General features: G+C 43.0%; 1 protein-coding gene across 1 annotated transcript in view; it reads left to right on the plus strand.

The window, feature by feature from the left end:
- Positions 1-1,005: 1,005 nt before the first annotated feature.
- LRIG3 (leucine rich repeats and immunoglobulin like domains 3) overlaps positions 1,006-21,560 on the plus strand; it is a 104,493-nt gene continuing 83,938 nt past the window's right edge. The window contains exons 1-18 of the mRNA XM_077265378.1: positions 1,006-1,275; positions 11,174-11,275; positions 11,735-11,828; positions 14,175-14,242; positions 14,576-14,661; positions 15,423-15,631; positions 16,411-16,549; positions 16,649-16,781; positions 16,929-17,094; positions 17,254-17,355; positions 18,334-18,456; positions 18,605-18,714; positions 18,817-18,908; positions 19,264-19,358; positions 20,459-20,539; positions 20,999-21,079; positions 21,233-21,313; positions 21,466-21,546. Of these exons, the coding sequence (XP_077121493.1) occupies positions 1,048-1,275; positions 11,174-11,275; positions 11,735-11,828; positions 14,175-14,242; positions 14,576-14,661; positions 15,423-15,631; positions 16,411-16,549; positions 16,649-16,781; positions 16,929-17,094; positions 17,254-17,355; positions 18,334-18,456; positions 18,605-18,714; positions 18,817-18,908; positions 19,264-19,358; positions 20,459-20,539; positions 20,999-21,079; positions 21,233-21,313; positions 21,466-21,546 (2,071 nt within the window). The 5' untranslated portion in view covers positions 1,006-1,047. The remainder of the gene's footprint in view (positions 1,276-11,173; positions 11,276-11,734; positions 11,829-14,174; positions 14,243-14,575; positions 14,662-15,422; positions 15,632-16,410; positions 16,550-16,648; positions 16,782-16,928; positions 17,095-17,253; positions 17,356-18,333; positions 18,457-18,604; positions 18,715-18,816; positions 18,909-19,263; positions 19,359-20,458; positions 20,540-20,998; positions 21,080-21,232; positions 21,314-21,465; positions 21,547-21,560) is intronic.

The raw sequence follows: 21,560 nt of genomic DNA on the forward strand, positions 1-21,560 counted from the left end.
CCACATGGTTTTTTTTTGCCTTCCTCTGGATCAACATGTTAGGGCATGTTAGGTTAGGCTATGGGTTGAACTAGATGGACTTAAAGTCTTCCTTCAACCTTAAAAACTATGTTACTATGTTACTCTGTTATGTGTTGAATAAATCTGCTTTATTTTTTATACTTCCTGGTACTCGGCTTTCACGAAGCTTTATTGATAGAGTCATGTGTGGATTTTATGCATTTTGTGTTTTTTACCTGAGTGTTTTCCTCATCTAATGCAATTCTATGGATAAAATCTGCATATAAATCTCAGAGCAATCGCAAGAAAAATTGATCCTGTATATTGTGGATTTCAAACACACAAGCAGCGCAGGTCATTTTAAGCAGGGTATAAAAAATCACAGTGGGTATGAGATTTCTATAAATTCACTTTGTTGGGACTGTAAGAATATGCATTTTTTATGCAGTGAAAATACTCAATGTGAGAAGTTAGCCATATATTGCAATATTATTATTATGAAATCTTAGACTGGAAATATAGATAATAGTAAATTATTGCTTTCCTCCAGGTAGGATAAAATTAGTATTAGAGACTTCAATCTAGGGAAGGGGGAGGTGACAGCATGGGCTTGAAACGCCAGGACTGTATTTTAGTCTCAGTCCATCTCATGTCACAATATCCAGAAAAAGTAAATGTTTACACAAGTGAAGAACATTTAGCATCCAAACTCTGTTCAACATGTTTTATGGGGGAAAAGACAGATGAAAAGCCTGCCTCACTGATCAAACCCATGGTTCTTCCCTCCTTGCCTGAGTTAGAAACTGATGCTCAGCCCATTGTGTTGCCACGTTAATTATTGCTAGGCAACTTCCTTTTAAGGTGAGATGCCCCTTTAAGATTGCATCACCAGATTCCTTGATGACATCACAATACCTTACAAGATTCCATTATGACATCATAATGCACAGCTACTACTTATCCAAGTGCTTACTGCCCAGGTGTCATTGTTGTCAGTGATTGGCTGCGAAGCTGGTGATATACTGACTGCGATTGGATTTTTTTGAAATGTCTGGAATTTCTTCAGATAAACTTGAGGTGTTGGCACTACTCCAGGGGATTCTTACCACCTATGCCCTTGACATTGTGCTACCACTACCCGATGGCGTCCTCAGCTTTACTTACCGGCTGGTTATAAAGCTAGTGAGAGACTGCCTGACCAAATACCGCCGAGGTCGTATAAGCTCAGAATATCTTGAGCATTTACAGATGAACATCAGGACATTAGTACAACAGGTAAGTAACAGACAAACTGGGCAAAGCATATAAAAACAATAATGGATAATAATCATAAAATACAAGCTGGGGTAGGGGGCGGTGATAGCGTGGGCCTGCGAGCTCTAAAATGCCAGGGCTGAATTTTACTCCCAGTCCAACCTGGTTACAATATGTAAAAAAAGTAAATGCTTACACATGTAAAAATATTTAGCATCCAAAACATGTTTAAAATACATTTTTGGGGAAAGACGGATATAAAAGCCTGATCAGAACAGCAAAGCCACGGTTTTCCCTCTTTACCTGATTCTGGTTCTGATGCTCAACCCATAATGTTGGTATCTTAATTGTTACTAGAATGTTGCTAGGCAACTTCCTTTTATGGTGAGATGCCTTTTTAACTCCTTCACCACCTTGCGATTTTCCGTTTTTGTGCTTTCGTTTTTTGATCTACTTCTCAGAGCCATAACATTTTTTTACCATCAATATAGCCTATGAGGGCTTGTTTTTTGCAGGCCGAGTTGTAGTTTTAAATGACACCATAGATGACATATATTGTACTGGAAAAGGGGAAAAATTTAAACTGCGGTGAAATTGCAACAAAGTGCAATTCCACAATTTTTTTTAATTTAAAATGTTCACTAAATGCTAAAACTTACCTGGTAATATAATTCTACAGGTCAGTGCGAGAAAGCAGATAACAAACATGTATAGGTTCTTTTTTTACTTAACCCCTTCCCGACCTGTGACACCACGTAGGCGTCATGAAAGTCGGTGCCAATCCAACCTGTGACGCCTATGTGGCGTCATGGAGGGATCGCGTCCCTGCAGATCGGGTGAAAGGGTTAACTCCAATTTCACCTGATCTGCAGGGACAGGGGGAGTGGTACTTTAGCCCAAGGGGGGTGACTTTGCCCCCACGTGGCTACGATCGCTGAAAGTGCAACAGCCAATCAGAGCAATTTGTAATATTTCACCTATGAAAAGTGGTGAAATATTACAATCCAGCCATGGCCGATGCTGCAATATCATCGGCCATGGCTGGAAACCCTGATCTGCCCCCCCCCCACCGCCACCGATCTCCTCCCCAGTCCTCTGTCCTGTGCTCCGCTCCCCTCCGTCCGCCTGTCCGCTCCCCTGTGCTCCGATCCCACCCCCCCGTGCTCCGATCCTCCCCTGTGCTCCGATCTCCCCCCCTGTGCTCCGATCCCCCCTGTCATGTTCCCAATGGCAGGGAATTAAACACATAACACGGGCAAAAACAGGACGAGCTCTAGGGTGATGGAACCTGAGCTGACCGCGATCCTGAACCTCAACACTCAACTAACAGCAGCCGGGGAACGTTCCTGGGGGGACTCTAGACGTCTCGCGCCAGCCGGAGATCTAGCTACCCCTAACAGAAGAATCACAGACCTATCTTGCCTCCAGAGAAATATTCCCACAGAAATAGAAGCCCCCCACATATAATGACGGTGAAATGAGAGGAAGGCACAAACGTAGTTATGAAAACAGATTCAGCAAAATGAGGCCCGCTTAAGCTAGATAGCAGAGGATACAAAAGGTGAACTGCGCGGTCAGCTTAAAACCCTTCAAAATACCATCCTGAAATTACTTGAACTCATGTGCCAACTCATGGTACATGAGTGGTAATTTCAGCCCACTAGAGCAACCAGCAGCAGAGAATTACATATCTGCAAGCTGGACTAAAAACATGAAAGCAAACATGAAACAGGGAAATCCAGACTTAGCTTGTCTTGAAGGCCTAGGAGCAGGTAGCAAAGGTAACAGAGACACACTGATACATTGATAGCCGGCAAGGGAATGACAGGAAAGCCAGGTTAAATAGGAAACACCCAGCCTCTGATGGACAGGTGGAAACCAGAGACCGCAACCCACCAAAGTCACCCAGTACCAGCTGTAACCACCAGAGGGAGCCCAAAAACAGAATCCACAACAGTACCCCCCCCTTGAGGAGGGGTCACCGAACCCTCACGAGAACCCCCAGGGCGATCCCCAGCTTAACACAGACATTGTTTTCCAATCCAGGACTGGATTATGAGTTTGTAACCATGGCAGACCAAGCACTAGTACATCATGTAAATTATACTGTACAAGGAAGCGAATCACCTCCTGATGAACGGGAGTCATGCGCATGGTCACTTGTGTCCAGTACTGCGGTTTATTCATAGCCAATGGTGTAGAGTCAATTCCCTTCAAAGGAATAGGAACTTCCAGAGGCTCCAGACTAAAACCGCAGCGTTTGGCAAATGACCAATCCATAAGACTCAGGGCAGCGCCCGAATCCACATAGGCATCGACGGAAATGGATGACAGTGAACAAATCAGAGTTACAGACAAAATGAACTTAGACTGCAGAGTACTAATGGCAAAAGATTTATCAACCTTTTTTGTGCGTTTAGAGCATGCTGATATAACATGAGCTGAATCACCACAATAAAAACACAATCCATTTTTCCGCCTATAATTTTGCCGTTCACTTCTGGACTGAATTCTATCACATTGCATAGTCCCAGGTGCCTGTTCAGAAGACACCGCCAACTGGTGCACAGGTTTGCGCTCCCGTAAACGCCGATCAATCTGAATGGCCATAGCCATAGACTCATTCAGACCTGTAGGCGCAGGGAACCCCACCATAATATCCTTAATGGCCTCAGAAAGACCATCTCTGAAGTTTGCAGCCAGGGCGCACTCATTCCACTGAGTAAGCACCGACCATTTCCGAAATTTTTGACAATATACTTCCGCTTCATCATGCCCCTGAGAGAGGGCTAATAAAGCCTTTTCAGCCTGAATCTCCAGGTTAGGTTCCTCATAGAGCAATCCCAGTGCCAGAAAAAACGCATCCACACTGAGCAATGCAGGATCCCCTGGTGCCAATGCAAATGCCCAATTCTGAGGGTCGCCCCGCAGGAAAGATATTACAATCCTGACCTGCTGAACAGGGTCTCCAGAGGAGCGAGATTTCAAAGAAAGAAACAATTTGCAATTGTTCCTGAAATTCAGGAAGGTAGATCTATCTCCAGAAAAAAACTCTGGAATAGGAATTCTAGGTTCAGACATAGGAGTGTGAACAACAAAATCCTGTATGTTTTGAACTTTTGCAGCAAGATTATTCAGGCTGGAAGCCTAACTCTGGACATCCATGTTAAACAGCTAAGGTCAGAGCCATTCAAGGGTTAAGAGGAGGTAAGAAGCAGCTAGACAGCAATTAAGGGCTAGGCAGCAAAACTCTGAGGGAAAAAAAAAAAATTTCCCTTCAACACTTCTTTTTCTCCTGCTTCAGCCCAAACAATTAACACTTTGTGGGCCGGCTATACTGTCATGTTCCCAATGGCAGGGAATTAAACACATAACACGGGCAAAAACAGGACGAGCTCTAGGGTGATGGAACCTGAGCTGACCGCGATCCTGAACCTCAACACTCAACTAACAGCAGCCGGGGAACGTTCCTGGGGGGACTCTAGACGTCTCGCGCCAGCCGGAGATCTAGCTACCCCTAACAGAAGAATCACAGACCTATCTTGCCTCCAGAGAAATATTCCCACAGAAATAGCAGCCCCCCACATATAATGACGGTGAAATGAGAGGAAGGCACAAACGTAGTTATGAAAACAGATTCAGCAAAATGAGGCCCGCTTAAGCTAGATAGCAGAGGATACAAAAGGTGAACTGCGCGGTCAGCTTAAAACCCTTCAAAATACCATCCTGAAATTACTTGAACTCATGTGCCAACTCATGGTACATGAGTGGTAATTTCAGCCCACTAGAGCAACCAGCAGCAGAGAATTACATATCTGCAAGCTGGACTAAAAACATGAAAGCAAACATGAAACAGGGAAATCCAGACTTAGCTTGTCTTGAAGGCCTAGGAGCAGGTAGCAAAGGTAACAGAGACACACTGATACATTGATAGCCGGCAAGGGAATGACAGGAAAGCCAGGTTAAATAGGAAACACCCAGCCTCTGATGGACAGGTGGAAACCAGAGACCGCAACCCACCAAAGTCACCCAGTACCAGCTGTAACCACCAGAGGGAGCCCAAAAACAGAATCCACAACACCCCCCCACCTCATACTTACCGAGCCTCCCGGTGTCTGTCCGTCTGTTCCATGGGCGCCGCCATCTTCCAAAATGGCGGGCGCTTGCGCAGTGATCAAAATAAAAAAAATAGTAATTGAACCCCCCCTTTATCACCCCCATAGGTAAGGACAATAATAAAATGAAGAAAATATATTTACTTTTATTTTTCCACTAGGGTTAGGGTTAGAACTAGGGTTAGAACTAGGGTTAGAACTAGGGTTAGGGTTAGGGGTAGGGTTAGGGCTAGGGTCAGAATTAGGGTTAGGGTAAGGATATGTGCACACGTATTCTGGTCCTCTGTGGATTTTTCTGCAGCGGACTTGATAAATCCGCAGTGCAAAACCGCTGCGGATTTATTGCGGATTTACCGCGGTTTTTCTGCAGATTTCACTGCGGTTTTGCAACTGCGGTTTTCTATAGGAGCAGCTGTAAAACCGCTGCGGAATCCGCAGAAAGAAGTGACATGCTGCGGAATGTAAACCGCTGCGTTTCCGCGCAGTTTTTTCCGCAGCATGTGCACAGCGTTTTTTGTTTTGCATAGGTGTACATTGAACTGTAAACTCATGGGAAACTGCTGCAGACCCGCAGCTGCAGAAATGCTGTGGATCCGCAGCGTTTTCCGCAGCATGTGCACATACCCTTAGAATTAGGCTATGTGCACACAGTACGGATTTGGCTGCAGATCCGCAGCGGATTGGCCGCTGCGGATTCGTAGCAGTTTTCCATCAGGTTTACAGTACCATGTAAATGCATGTAGAGTAGCTGCGGAGACACCATCACGTGTTTCTCAACGCAAGCAATGAATAGCCAGGCCTTTTCCCCGGGAATGAAAGTGGGATGTTTTGGTCTCCCCGAGGTCATTCATCCATACCTTTACAGTACCATGTAAACCTATGGAAAACCAAATTCGCTGTGCCCATGGTGCGGAAAATACTGCGCGGAAACACGGCTTTGTATTTTCCGCAGCATGTCAATTCTTTATGCGGATTCCGCAGCATTTTACACCTGTTCCTCAATAGGAATCCACAGGTGAAATCCGCACAAAAAACACTGGAAATCCGCGGTAAATCCGCAGGTAAAGCGCAGTGCTTTTTACCTGCGGATTTTTCAAAAATGCTGCGGAAAAATCTCACACGAATCCGCAACGCGGGCACATAGCCTTAGGGTTAGGGTTGGAAGTAGGGCATGGGTTGGAAATAGGGTTAAGATTATGCTTGTGGTTAGGGTTATGGTTAGGGGTGTGTTGGGGTTAGGGTTGTGGTTAGGGGTGTGTTGGGGTTAGGGTTGTGGTTAGGGTTGGGTTAGGGTTGTGGTTAGGGTTGGGTTAGGGTTGGGATTAGGGTTAGGGGTGTGTTGGGGTTAGGGTTGTGGTTAGTGGTGTGTTGGGGTTAGGGTTGTGATTAGGGTTATGGCTAGAGTTGGGATTAGGGTTAGGGGTGTGTTTGGGTTAGTGTTGGAGTTAGAATTGAGGGGTTTCCACTGTTTAGGCACATCAGGGGTCTCCAAACGCAAGATGGCGCCACCATTGATTCCAGCCAATCTTGCGTTCAAATAGTCAAATGGTGCTCCCTCCCTTCCAAGCCCCAACGTGCGCCCAAACAGTGGTTTACCCCCACATATGGGGTACCAGCATACTCAGGAAAACAACAACTATTGGGGCCAATTTCTCCTGTTACCCTTGCAAAAATAAAAAATTGCTTGCTAAAACATCATTTTTGAGGAAAGAAAAATAATTTTTTATCTTCACGGCTCTGCGTTGTAAACTTCTGTGAGGCACTTGGGGGTTCAAAGTGCTCACCGCATATCTAGATAAGTTCCTTGGGGGGTCTAGTTTCCAAAATAGGGTCACTTGGGGGTTTCTACTGTTTAGGCACATCAGGGGCTCTGCAAATGCAAAGTGACGCCCGCAGACCATTCCATCAAAGTCTGCATTTCAAAACGTCACTACTTCCCTTCCGAGCCCCGACGTGTGCCCAAACAGTGGTTCCCCCCCACATTTGGGGTACCAGCATACTCAGGACAAACTGGGCAACAACTACTGGGGTCCAATTTCTCCTATTACCCTTGTGAAAATAAAAAATTGCTTGCTAAAAAATCATTTTTGAGGAAAGAAAAATGATTTTTTATTTTCACGGCTCTGCGTTATAAACTTCTGTGAAGCACTTGGGGGTTCAGAGTGCTCACCACATATCTAGATAAGTTTCTTGGGGGGTCTAGTTTCCAAAATGGCGTCACTTGTGGGGGGTTTCTCTTGTTTAGGCACATCAGGGGCTCTGCAAACGTAACATGATGCCCGCAGACCATTCCATCAAAGTCTGCATTCCAAAATGTCACTACTTCCCTTCCGAGCCCCGACGTGTACCCAAACAGTGGTTCCCCCCCACATATGGGGTATCTGCGTACTCAGGACAAACTGGACAACAACTTTTGGGGTCCAATTTCTCCAGTTACCCTTGTGAAAATAAGAAATAGCAGACTAAAAAATCATTTTTGAGGAAAGAAAAATTATTTTTTATTTTCACGGCTCTGCGTTATAAACTTCTGTGAAGCACTTGGGGGTTTAAAGTGGTCACCGCACATCTAGATTAGTTCCACGGGAGGTCTAGTTTCCAAAATGGGGTCACATGTGGGGGATCTCCAATGTTTAGGCATACAGGGGCTCTCCAAACGCGACATGGTGTCCGCTAATGATTGGAGCTAATTTTTCATTCAAAAAGTCAAATGGCGCTCCTTCCCTTCCGAGCCCCGTCGTGTGCCCAAACAGTGGTTTACCCCCACATGTGAGGTATCAGTGCACTCAGGAGAAATTACCCAATAAATTTTAGGATCCATTTTATCCTGTTGCTCATGTGGAAATAAACAAATTGAGGCTAAAAGAATTTTTTTGCGAAAAAAAAAGTACTTTTTCATTTTTACGGATCAATTTGTGAAGCACCTGGGGGTTCAAAGTGATCACTATGCATCTAGATAAGCTCCTTGGGGGGTCTAGTTTCCAAAATGGGGTCACATGTGGGGGAGCTCCAATGTTTAGGCACACAGGGGCTCTCCAAACGCGATATGGTGTCCGCTAATGATTGGAGCTAATTTTTCATTCAAAAGTCATATGGCACTCCTTCCCTTCCGAGCCCTGCCGTGTGCACAAACAGTGGTTTACCCCCACATGTGAGGTATCGGTGTACTCAGGAGAAATTGCCCAACACATTTTAGGATCCATTTTATCCTTTTGCCCATGTGAAAATGAAAAAATTGAGGCTAAAAAAATTTTTTGTGAAAAAAAAGTACTTTTTCATTTTTACAGATCAATTTGTGAAGCACCTGGGGGTTCAAAGGGCTCACTATGCATCTAGATAAGTTCCTTGGGTGGTCTAGTTTCCAAAATGGCGTCAATTGTGGAGGAGCTTCAATGTTTAGGCACACAGGGGCTCTCCAAACGCGACATGGTGTCTGCTAAAGATTGGAGCCAATTTTTCATTGAAAAAGTCGGCATACTCAGGACAAATTGTACAATAACTTTTGGGTTCCAGTTTCTCTTTTTACCCTTGGGAAAATAAAAAACTTGTTGCTAAAAGATCATTTTTGTGACTAAAAAGTTAAATGGTCATTTTTTCCTTCCATGTTGCTTCTGCTGCTGTGAAGCACCTGAAGGGTTAATAAACTTCTTGAATGTGGTTTTGAGCACCTTGAGGGGTGCAGTTTTTAGAATGGTGTCACTTTTGGGTATTTTCAGCCATATAGACCCCTCAAACTGACTTCAAATGTGAGGTGGTCCCTAAAAAAAATGGTTTTGTAAATTTTGTTGTAAAAATTAGAAATCGCTGGTCAAATTTTAACCCTTATAACTTTCCTAGAAAAAAAAAAATGTTGTTTCCAAAATTGTGCTGATGTAAAGTAGACATGTGGGAAATGTTATTTATTAACTATTTTGTGTCATATAACTCTCGTTTAACAGAATAAAAATTCAAAATTTGAAAATCGACCTAAATTTACCACTAACGTGAAGCCCAATATGTCATGAAAAAACACTCTCAGAACCGCTAGGATCCGTTGAAGCGTTCCTGAGTTAGTACCTCATAAAGGGACACTGGTCAGAATTGCAAAAAACGGCCAGGTCATTAAGGTCAAAATAGGCTGGTTCATGAAGAGGTTAAGTGGTGGAAAAAAAATCTGAACGCCAGCCATGAGTCGGTGTTCGTAAAAGATGATCAATGGACAGACACACTGGTCTTCTGCAGACCCCCGGCTGTCATGACCACCCATCGCAACCCCAGAATCACGTGACAGGGGCGCTGATGAGCAAGACTTGTGACACGGTTTTGGTCAGCATGTCATAAATACCGTTGTCAGTGATTGACAGTGGCATTAAGTGGTAGACAGCCGAAATCCATCTGCATCTATTTGCGGGACATGACAGCTGATCACATCAACTGTCATGTGCGGGTCGAGATGCGGGCTCTGGAGCTGCCTAAAAAAGACAGGGACATGACCTTGGACATACCTATACTTTCAAGGTTGTAAATGGGTTAAGATTAGTGTTGAGCGATACCGTCCGATACTTGAAAGTATCGGTATCGGAAAGTATCGTCCGATACCGGCAAAGTATCGGATCTAATCCGATACCGATACCCGATACCAATACAAGTCAATGGGACTCAAGTATCGGACGGTATCCCTGATGGTTCCCAGGGTCTGAAGGAGAGGAAACTCTCCTTCAGGCCCTGGGATCCATATTAATGTGTAAAATAAAGAATTAAAATAAAAAATATTGCTATACTCACCTCTCCGACGCAGCCTGGACCTCACCGAGGGAACCGGCAGCGTTCTGTGCTTAAAATGCGCGCATTTACTTCCTTCCGTGACGTCACGGCTTGTGATTGGTCTCGTGCCGCCCATGTGGCCGCGACGCGACCAATCACAGCAAGCCGTGATGTAATTTTCAGGTCCTCAATGCCTAATTCTAGGCATTCAGGATTTTCTAGGCATTCAGGCCACATGGGCGGCACGCGACCAATCACAAGCCGTGACGTCATGGAAGGAAGTAAACGCGCACATTTTAAGCAAAGAACGCTGCCGGTTCCCTCGGTGAGGTCCAGGCTGCGTCGGAGAGGTGAGTATAGCAATATTTTTTATTTTAATTCTTTATTTTACACATTAATGTTGTTTCGATACCGATACCCGATACCACAAAAGTATCAGATCTCGGTATCGGAATTCCGATACCCGCAAGTATCGGCCGATACCCGATACTTGCGGTATCGGAATGCTCAACACTAGTTAAGATTCCATCCCCGGATTCCATGATGGAATCACTGATGAAATGTTAACATTCCACCACGAGATTCCGTTATGACATCATAAGTCACCGCCACTACTTACCCAAGTAATTACTGCCCAGGTGTCATTGTTGTCAGTGATTGGCTGCGAAGCTGGTGATATATTGACTGCGCTTGGATTTTTTTGAAATGTCTGGAATTTCTTCAGATAAACTTGAGGTGTTGGCACTACTCCAGGGGATTCTTACCACCTATGCTCCTGACATTGCGCTACCACTACCCGATGGCGTCCTCAGCTTCACTTACCGGCTGGTTATGAAGCTAGTGAGAGACTGCCGGACCAAATACCACCGAGGTTGTATAAGCTCAGAATATCTTGAGCATTTACAGATAAACATCAGGACAGGTAAGTAACAGACAAACTGGGCAAAGCACATAAAATAATAATGGATAATATTCATAAAATACATGTTTATTTACATGAAATATGTGTTTTGTCCAAGAGCAATTTAATGATTTTTCTTTTTTATTTATTTCCATTTTTATAGGCTGAAGAAAGATCTCAAAGTGGAGATCTGGCCTTTTTTAAACAACTGGCCCAAAAGTTCCTGGATGTACTAGAGTATATGGCCCGCTCACTGAAGCATTTGGTATGAATCTGTCATCTTCTATATCTCATGTCTTTCTTGTCTGATCTTCTCCAGATTACTAGTCATATAGCAGATTGTCATATTTCTCATTTTTGAAGCCTCCCTGTCCGCTCCAGGCAGATGCAGGATATTTTATGGCAGCCTGTCTCTGCTCCATCCTCTGTGGTGACAGTCTGTGGTGTACTCAGTGGTACGGACCTTTCATATCACATCTGTCTCACTTTATCTTCACAATCTGCCTTCTTGTAAATGCTGTAGTTCTGGTAATAGATATTATTGGAGAACTGTTGTATATACAAGTCCCTTATATATTAATGTGGATTTACTGGACGGAGCAGCCGTGTATAATCCACTCAATTCCGCAATTATGTAAATCCAGGTTTAGTCTTTTCTTTCTTTTGTGTACTGTAATTTAGTATTTGTGCAAGTAATATTAATTATACATATTATATCCATCAGGAAACACCGGAAGGTGACTCCAAAGAGGGGCAACATCGAAATATCGCTGACCCCAATACCAGGAAGCCAGGGCTAAAGAGTGATCTGATTGAAGGTAAGCTGATCATCTCGTATTCCTACAAACAATAATATTATGGAGACACCAAAGAATATATACATTTACTCTTCATCCTCTGTATGAGGCAGGAGACGGCTCCTGGACCTCCTATAGACTATAATAGAGAGGGCTCATGCAATTCTAAAAACCCCTCTGGCTCTCTCTTCTGGGATCTTCTCAGCCCCAAAATACACAAAGAACCTCATAGTGTCCCCATTCGAGTCATTGTCAGATCCCAAACAATCACACATTTATGGTAGAGTATATCTATGGATGCACCATAATTATATACAGTACTAGATGGTGGCCCGATTCAAACGCATCGGGTATTCTAGAATATGTATGCGTAGTATATAGCACAGCCCACGTAGTATATTGTGCAGCCCATGCAGTACACTGCGCAGCCCACGCAGTACATTGCACAGCCCACGCAGTACATTGCGCAGCCAACGCAGTACATTGCACAGCCAACGCAGTACATTGCGCAGCCCACGTAGTACATTGCGCAGCCCACGTTATATATTGCGCAGGCCACGTTGTATATTGCGCAGCCCACATATTATACTGCACAGCCAACGTATTATACTGCACAGCCCACGTATTATACTGCACAGCTCATGTAGTATATTGCGCAGCCCACGTTGTATATTGCGCAGCCCACGTTGTATATTGCGCAGGCCACGTAGTATATTGCGCAGCCCACATTGTGTATTGCGCAGCCCACGTAGTATATTGCGCAGCCCACATTGTATATTGCGCAGCCCACGTTGTATATTGCGCAACCCACCTTGTATATTGCGCAGCCCACGTTGTATATTGTGCAGCCCACGTATTATACTGCACAGCCCACGTATTATACTGCACAGCCCACGTAGTATATTGTGCAGCCCACGTATTATACTGCACTGCCCATGTATTATACTGCACAGCCCACGTAGTATATTGCGCAGCCCACGTATTATACTGCACTGCCCACGTATTATACAGCACAGTCCACGTAGTATATTGCGCAGCCCACGTAGTATATTGTGCAGCCCACGTATTATACTGCACTGCCCATGTATTATACTGCACAGCCCACGTAGTATATTGTGCAGCCCACGTATTATACTGCACTGCCCACGTATTATACAGCACAGTCCACGTAGTATATTGCGCAGCCCACGTATTATACTGCACTGCCCACGTATTATACAGCACAGTCCACGTTGTATATTGAGCAGCCCACGTTGTATATTGCACAGCCCACGTTGTATATTGCGCAGCCCACGTTGTATACTGCGCAGCCCACATTGTATACTGCGCAGCCCACGTATTATACTGCGCAGCCCACGTATCATACTGCGCAGCCCATGTATTATATAGCACAACCCATGTAGTATATTGCGCAGCCCACGTTTTATATTGCGCAGCCCACGTATTATACTGCGCAGCCCACGTATTATACTGCACAGCCCATGTATTATATAGCACAGCCCATGTAGTATATTGCACAGCCCACGTATATAGCAATGTGGGCATGATATCCCTGTTAAAAAAAAGAGAATTAAAATAAAAAATAGTTATATACTCACCTTCCTTTGGCGCCTGGATCCAGGAAGCGGTTACCGACGCTTGGGATCCAGCGAAGCTCCGCCGAGCCGCTCGCGCTGGCCGCCATCTTGGGTTCCCAGGATGCATTGCAAAATTACCCAGAATACTTAGCGGTCTCGCGAGACCACTAAGTCTTCTGGGTAATTTCACAATGTATCGCCGGGAACGGCTGGCGCGAGCGGGTCGGCGGACTACGGAGTGTAAGTATAGCAGGTTTTTATTTTTATTATTATTTTTAACATTACATTTTTTTACTATTGATGCCGCATAGGCTGCATCAATAGTAAAAAATTGGGGACACACAGGGTTAATAGCAGCGGTTACGGAGTGCGTTACCCGCAGCATAACGTGGTCCGTTACTGCCGGCATTAACCCTGTGTGAGCGGCGACCAGAGGGGAGTATGCGGGCGCCAGGCAGTGAGTGCGGGGAGTAAGGAGCGGCCATTTTCTTCCGGACTGTGCGCGTCGCTGATTGGTCGTGGCAATGACCGTGGGCGTTTTGCCACGACCAATCAGCGACTTGGATTCCATGACAGACAGAGGCAGCGACCAATGAATATCCGTGACAGACAGACAGAAGGACAGACAGACGGAAGTGACCCTTAGACAATTATATAGTAGATGTGCAGAATATCCATATAACTAGTATTATACCATTTACTTGTCTTCCCTTCCTTGTATCGATGTTTTATATATTAAGTATTGATATCGTCTAATACATGATGTCTCATTATTTTATCATTATATTAGAGACAACTGAGCCGGCAACTGCTGACGGTGGAATACCTGAGACACCAGAGATCCCCGAATCTGCCAGTGTAAGTATCAGAGAAAACATCTGTATATCATCCGATAATGGGGTATGAATTACACATCACATGTTATACCCCATAGGACAGCGGGTTAACTCTATTCTTAATGTAGATTGGACCTATTATTATTATTCCTGTCTCCTCTGTGTGATGTCCTTTATATGTGTATGGATGATATCCCCTATAATATAATAGTGTCTGGGGAGCGTCCTGCTTGTATCATGCCCTCTACATATGCTGCAGTGTAATCAGCAAGGACATAGAGTAGAGAAGTTCCTGCATCTGCACCTTTATTTTCCTGCAACTTTTATGTCTCATTGTCATTTCTTATTCTTCTAGGCCGAGATCAGATCATTGGACCCTATGAGAAAACCAAGTAAGAGCGACTATACCCAGATCAAAGAGCTCAGCAGTGGATCTTATGGGTGAGCTTTATGTATAATCTACATTTTTCCCAAACTCCTTATGATGATGCCTCTGTCTATATGTCCTGCCTTAGGGAACTTCCTGTATATGAGTCCACGTCTAAATGTTACTGTTTTCCAAGATCTGTAACATTATTATTTCATCCGATAGAGCTTTGTAAGGACTTGTTTTTTGTGTGGCGAGCTGCTGCTGTTATTGATACCACTTTGCACTAGATCTAATCTAGTCATCTAGTCCACATCTATTTGTCACGATTCAGCTCAGTTATGGTGTGATATGGATGAAAACCTCCTGTGAGTGATCATTCATGCTGAGCTATTTTGTGTATTTCCAGACATTGATTTCTAGTGACGGCCATAAATCTATTAACTATTAGTGATGAGCGAGTGTGCTCGTTACTCGAGATTTCTGAGCATGCTCAGGTGTTCTCCGAGTAGTTTGGGCGTGCTCGGAGATTTAGTTTGTGTCCCCGCAGCTGCATGATTTGTGGCTGCTAGACAGCCTGCATACATGTGGGGATTTCCTTACAGGCATTCCCCACATGTATTCAGGTTGTCCAGCAGCCGCAAATCATGCAACTGCGGTGAACAAAGTAAATCTCCGAGCATGCTCAAATACTCGGAGGACACCTGAGCATGCTCGGAAATCTCGAGTAATGAGTATACTCGCTCATCACTATTGATGAATACAGAAGATCTTTTGACATATATAGACAGTTAGTAAGAATTCGGTATAAACTATGGATTTTTCTCCTCTACAGCGCCGTCCACTTAGTGCGTCACAAAGACACAAACAAGGTATTCGCCATGAAGAAACAAGCAAGGAGCAACATGCATGATCCATTATATCTTAAAATGGCCTATCTGGAAAGGGATATCGCAATATTCTCCGATTGTCCCTTTGTTGTCTCCACGTTTTGTTCCTTCCCAACTAAACAACATCTCTGTATGGTCATGGACTTTGAAGCAGGTAAGACATATCCATTGTATCTATATCCAGCTCATATCTGCTTAAATATATAAAGGCACCAATGTATTTATATTACATTAATCTACATGCTCATAAGAACAGTTTAGGAGGATAACATCTTTCTGACATAATAATTTTCATTGCTTCTTATTGCATTATTTTCTGATGTTGGAGCATCAAAAACACTGCAATTCCATTTGAGTTTTTTGTTTTTTTATTAATTTTGAATGGAGAATAAGTGATTTTTATATTTAATGTTCTTTCCCCAAATATTTGTATTATTATTTTATTTTTTAGTCTCCATAAGGGACCTGAACTTGCGATTATATAATCAAATTTACTACAGTATGTACTGCAGTATGGGTATTGCAGAATACGGTGAAAATCTTGGTCCCCTATGGAGCCAAGCTACACACTGACCTTCACAGAAGTACCATAATGGCAAGGATAGTAGTCTTCCGCAGACACTCAGCAACCATAGCAAACCACTGACATGGAATGGTAGATGATGAGTGCTTAGAGCAGCTCGCCTCCAGATCACCTGCTGTAAATGCCAATGTCAGAGATTGACAGTGCAATGTAAGAGGTTACCAGCACGGGGCAGATCTGAGCTCTCTTTTTGTATAGGACTACTCTGCAGTATACAGTATACGCTCTACATCACACAGTGTATCTCTATGATTGACTCCCTGCCCCAATGTCTCAGCTTATTTCTCATTCAGCATGTGTAATTTACATTGTAACAAACTCTCACCTCTTATATTTGCTTTCTGCTCTAGGAGGAGACTGTGACAGGCTCATAAAGTCTTATGGTCGTTTATCCCTTGCCTTGGCCCGCATGTATATTGCAGAGACGGTCCTTGCTGTGGAATATCTGCACAGCTATGGTGTGGTTCACCGAGACCTGAAGCCTTTAAAGTAAGTGAATGCAGAAGTATAAAAAGGGAAAGACAGTTATAGGTTGGTATACAGTCTATGGATTATTACTTAGGACTAACAATATCTTTTCTTTCACAGCCTCATGATATCATCAACTGGACATATCAAAGTTGCCGATTTTGGGCTTTCAAAACTCGGACTCATGAGACCAACATCAGATATTTACAAGGTTCGAAGTAAAGATATCACCAGAGAGTTCCGTGATAATGAGGTTAGCTATACATACAAAACGTATTCTTTACAGATCTGATCTATTTCTGCTTCTCTTATATTTTCTCACATAGAAAACTTTTCCACTGGTATTATTTATCACAGCTATTTTCATTGATCATCTTCTCATTGTTCTGTTGGTTTCCAGGTGACTGGCACCTATCATTATGTAGCCCCAGAAGTCATCTTAAAGGTGGGCTATGGAAGGCCTATTGACTGGTGGTCAATAGGGATCATCTTATATGAATTTCTTACTGGCCATGTGCCATTTAATGGAAGACGTAAAAAAGATATTTTCAACAGTATCATCACGGGTAAGTAAAATAATCTGAATGCTGTGTGATGCCATAGTAATTTGGTTCAGTTGTTAGGTTCATTCTTTGGTTTAGTTACTTGTTGTTTTTGATATTTTTTTTAAATTACAGTAAATGTATAGACTTTCTTTTCTGTAATATTTACTTTTTATATAACAGATAACATCACTTTGAAAATTAAAAATTCTACTAGTCATCCTGATGCTCAAAACATCATGACTCAGCTGCTCAGAAAAAGTCCAAAACATAGACTCGGGACAGGTAATGTATATAGTAGTATTAATAATAGCTTATAACTAAGGGATGGCCCAAACGTATAGGCGAACTAGGCGGTCGCCTAGGGTGCCAACCCTAAGGGGGCGCCAGAGAAAAAATAGAAAAAATTATAAAAAATCTTTTCAAAAGGCAAAAGGTGTATGTAGCGGAGCTGAATGTGTATGAGGTGTATGGAGCGGAGCCGTGTGTGTATGAGGTGTACGGAGCGGAGTCGTGTGTATGAGGTGTATGGAGCGGAGCTAAATGTGTACGAGGTATATGGAGCGGAGCCGCGTGTACGAGGTGTATGGAGTGGAGCGCGTGTGTACGGAGCGCAGCCGCGTGTGTAGGAGTAGCTATGTGTGGCCATTATATGGTACGAAGTATCATGTGCGGCCAATATACAGTATGGAGCATCATGTGTGGTCATTATACAGTATGGAGCATCATGTGTGGCCATTATACAGTATGGAGCATCATGTGTGGCCTTTATACAGTATGGAGCACTGTGTGGCCATATTTTTTTGTTTATAATTATTCTTTATGAAACAGTGTGATCAGCAGCGCTAAATGGGTGTGGTTGGGACGTGGATATGGGTGTGGCTAGTTATGAATGGGTGTGGTCAGAGGCGTGTCCTAAAATTTGCCGTGGCGCGCTTAGCGCGCCGCAAACTTTATCCCTCTTTCCCATCTTCAAAAGTTGGGAGGTATGTTAAAAGTAGTACGGGCGCAACAAAATAGTTTTGCCTAGGGCACCGTAATCTCTCGGGCCAGCCCTGGTGACCTGACAAATAGATAATTTCCATGAATCTTCACGGAAATTATCACTGAGGTCTCTGCTTTACCTTCTTGTCTATTCCCCATTATTCATGCCATGACTTGCAGTATATTTTGGCTCTGCTATGTCTTCAGTTTACATTAACATAAAATGTACAGTTTTCCTAACATTGTCTGGATCACTTTGTTCTTGTCTTCCATTTCCAGAAGGAGCAAATAAAATCAAGAGTCATCCATTCCTGAGAAAGTTAGATTTTGAGAACCTCCAATATCTGAAGCCACGGTTTATGCCAAATCTTAAGTCAGAGGAGGATACCTGCTACTTTGACAGTAAGTAGAATGAGACGTCATCTGGCTAAAGCTGCCATTTGTCTTGTCTTTCATTTTATGTGACAGTATGTTCCCATCATTATTAGTAATAATATGGTGACTGTCTGTGATTATATTAATAATCTCTGATAATACTTGTACTTTGTAGCTGGCATTAGGAGACCCATACATATGGATTCAGATAAGGGTGACACAAGTGAAGTCAGTGATTGGCCAGAAACCCTAACCTATGTATCATCTTCTCAAAGACTTTTTAAGGTAAGTATGTGATCAGTAAATCCACAAAACTATAACTAAAATAGTATTAAAATACTATATATATATATATATGTATATTTAATTTTACTCTGTGTATTTTAGCTATATGCAACCAATACCAGGATGATGAGCAATGAAGATCATGAGCCATCCCCAGATTGTTCTCTAGAGACGAGCACAAAACACTCAGACATGTGAGTAGATTATTATTATGGGGTATAGTACTGACATATCTTCAGAATACCAAATACAAAATGCATATGACACAATACTAAATCCAGAACCCACCACCCCATGATTGATCATCACTGTAGGGTCTGGCTTGTGATAACGCTAATGATAACAGTTGATCATTGTGACCAGCCTTTCATTTCCATTTCATTAAAGCCCTTTATTACTAGTTATTCTTCATTCTTGGTGATAGAAGGCAGTCCTGTGCAAGGTATCCCCTCCATTTTGTCCAAGAGTCCTAACTGCCCATACAGAAAGGAGTTTTTTTATTTTTAAGTGCTTTTACTTGTAATTTATTATTTTTCTTCTACCAAACAGGCAGAGAGAATCTTCTCCTACTAGTAATAGAAATGATGGTGATAATCAGTGTTTCACTACTGATAACAACAAGTCACTCTCTCCCATATTGTCAGGTATGTGCAGGTCTATAGGAAATCTTGTTGTCGCCACTGATTAAAAGGTGTAATGTAAATGTTACATGAGGGCTCAGATAATCACTGCTTTTTTGTGCATTTAAAATAAACAACAATCCAACACTTTAATGTATAAATTCTCACTCGTTTGTGCTGCGCATTAAAAACTATAAGGGGCCATACAGTCTAGTGCCTGATACTGACCACAAATACTGTGCACATGGCTCGATCAGGCCCCAAACTAACCCTATAGGTACCCTTAATTTGACACATGTTTTATGTAATGGACTACAGTATATGATAACACTGCTGCATCTAATGTCATATTGGAGGGAACCTGTCACCAGATTTTTCCCATATAACCTAAGACCACCACCTTTCAGCTCTGTGTTACAGCATTCTGGAATTTCTGTGTATAAGTCTCCAAGCCGCCCTTCAAAAAACAAAAAAGACATTTTAATATTTTCACCGATGGCACAGTCCGGACTGATGGGCGTTACTGTTCTTGATCCGGAGCCTCCTCTCTTCTTGTGATGTCTTCCTCCTTCTCTGCTTCGTGTGGATGATGCATCCAATGTCATCCACACAGTGTTCCCCCATCACGTTCCTGCGCAGGCACATTTCCCTCTGCCTTGCTGAAGGCAGATCAAAATACTGTAGTGTGCATGAGCCGGCGCTCTTTGGCCCTTCCCCGTGTATTAACATATAATTAGTGATGAGCGAGTGTGCTTGTTACTCGAGTTTTCTGAACATGCTCGAGTAGTTTGGGCGTGCTTGGAAATTAAGCTTTAGTCCCTGCATTTGCTCGATTTGAGACTGCTAGACAGCCTGAATACATGTGGGGATTTCTGAAACAAAAAGGGCAATCCCCACATGTATGCAGGCTGTCTAGTAGCTGCAAATCATGCAGCTTCGGGGACCTAAATTTAATTTCCGAGCATGCCCAAAATGCTCTAAGAACACCCGAGAAAGCTCGGAAAACTCAAGCAACGAGCACACTCGCTCATCACTATATATATGTCAATGGTGGGATTTTCACATCTATGACTAACAATGATTATTGACCGGTTTTTCTTATTTTTTTTACATGAATTTTCTAGTTGAGACAAAAAATACATCTGCATTAGAAATGGGAGAAGAGCAAAACCCCGAATTAGTAGCAGAGACAGAACCTACCAGAGGTAAGTGTGACAATATGTTGTCTGATGTCGGTGACTGGGATTAATTCACGAGGAGGATATATTCGTGTAGTGATGAGAGAGTGTGCTCGTTACTCGAGTTATCCGAGCATGCTCAGGTGTCTCCAAGTATTTTAGGCGTGCTCGGAAATTAAGTTTTAGTCCTCGCAGCTGTATGATTTGTGACTGCTAGACAGCCTGAATACATGTGGGGATTTCCTAAAAAACGGACAATCCCCACATATATTCAGGCTGTTCAGCAGCCGCAAATCATGCAGCTGCGGAGACTAAAACTTAATTCATGAGCATGCTCAAAATACTCAGAGAACACCCAGGCATGCTTGGAAAACTCGAGTAACGAGCATACTCGCTCATCACTATATGTCAATGGTGGGATTTTCACATCTATGACTAACAATGATTATTGACTTGTTTTTCTTACTTTTTTATATGAATTTCCAGTTGAGATGACAAATATATCTGCATTAAAACTGGGAGAAGAGCAAAACCCAGAAATAGTCCCAGAGACTGAACCTAACAGAGGTAAGTGTGACAATAAGGTCTATGTTGTCTGATGTCGGCGACTGAGAATAATTCACGCGGAGGATATATTATATGTCAATGGTGGGATTTTCACATCTATGACTAACAATGATTATTGACTTGTTTTTCTTACTTTTTTACATGAATTTCCAGGTGAGATAAAAAATACATCTGCTTTAAAACTGGGAGAAAAACACGACCCAGAAATAGTAGCAGAGACAGAACCTAGCAGTGGTAAGTGTGACAATAAGGTCTATGTTGTCTGATGTCGGCGACTGAGAATTATTCATGAGGAGATGTTAACTCCCAGTGGTATGATTGCCACATGTATGATGACTGACAATGATCATTGACTTGTTTTTTTTACTTTTTATATGAATTTCTAGTTGAAAAGAAAAATAAGTCTGCAATAAAACTGGTAGAAGAGCAAAATGCCAAAATAATAGAAGAGCGAGAACCTAGAAGACGTAAGTGTGATAAT

Source organism: Ranitomeya variabilis, chromosome 5, assembly GCF_051348905.1.
Source record: "Ranitomeya variabilis isolate aRanVar5 chromosome 5, aRanVar5.hap1, whole genome shotgun sequence".
NCBI classification, from domain to species: domain Eukaryota; kingdom Metazoa; phylum Chordata; class Amphibia; order Anura; family Dendrobatidae; genus Ranitomeya; species Ranitomeya variabilis.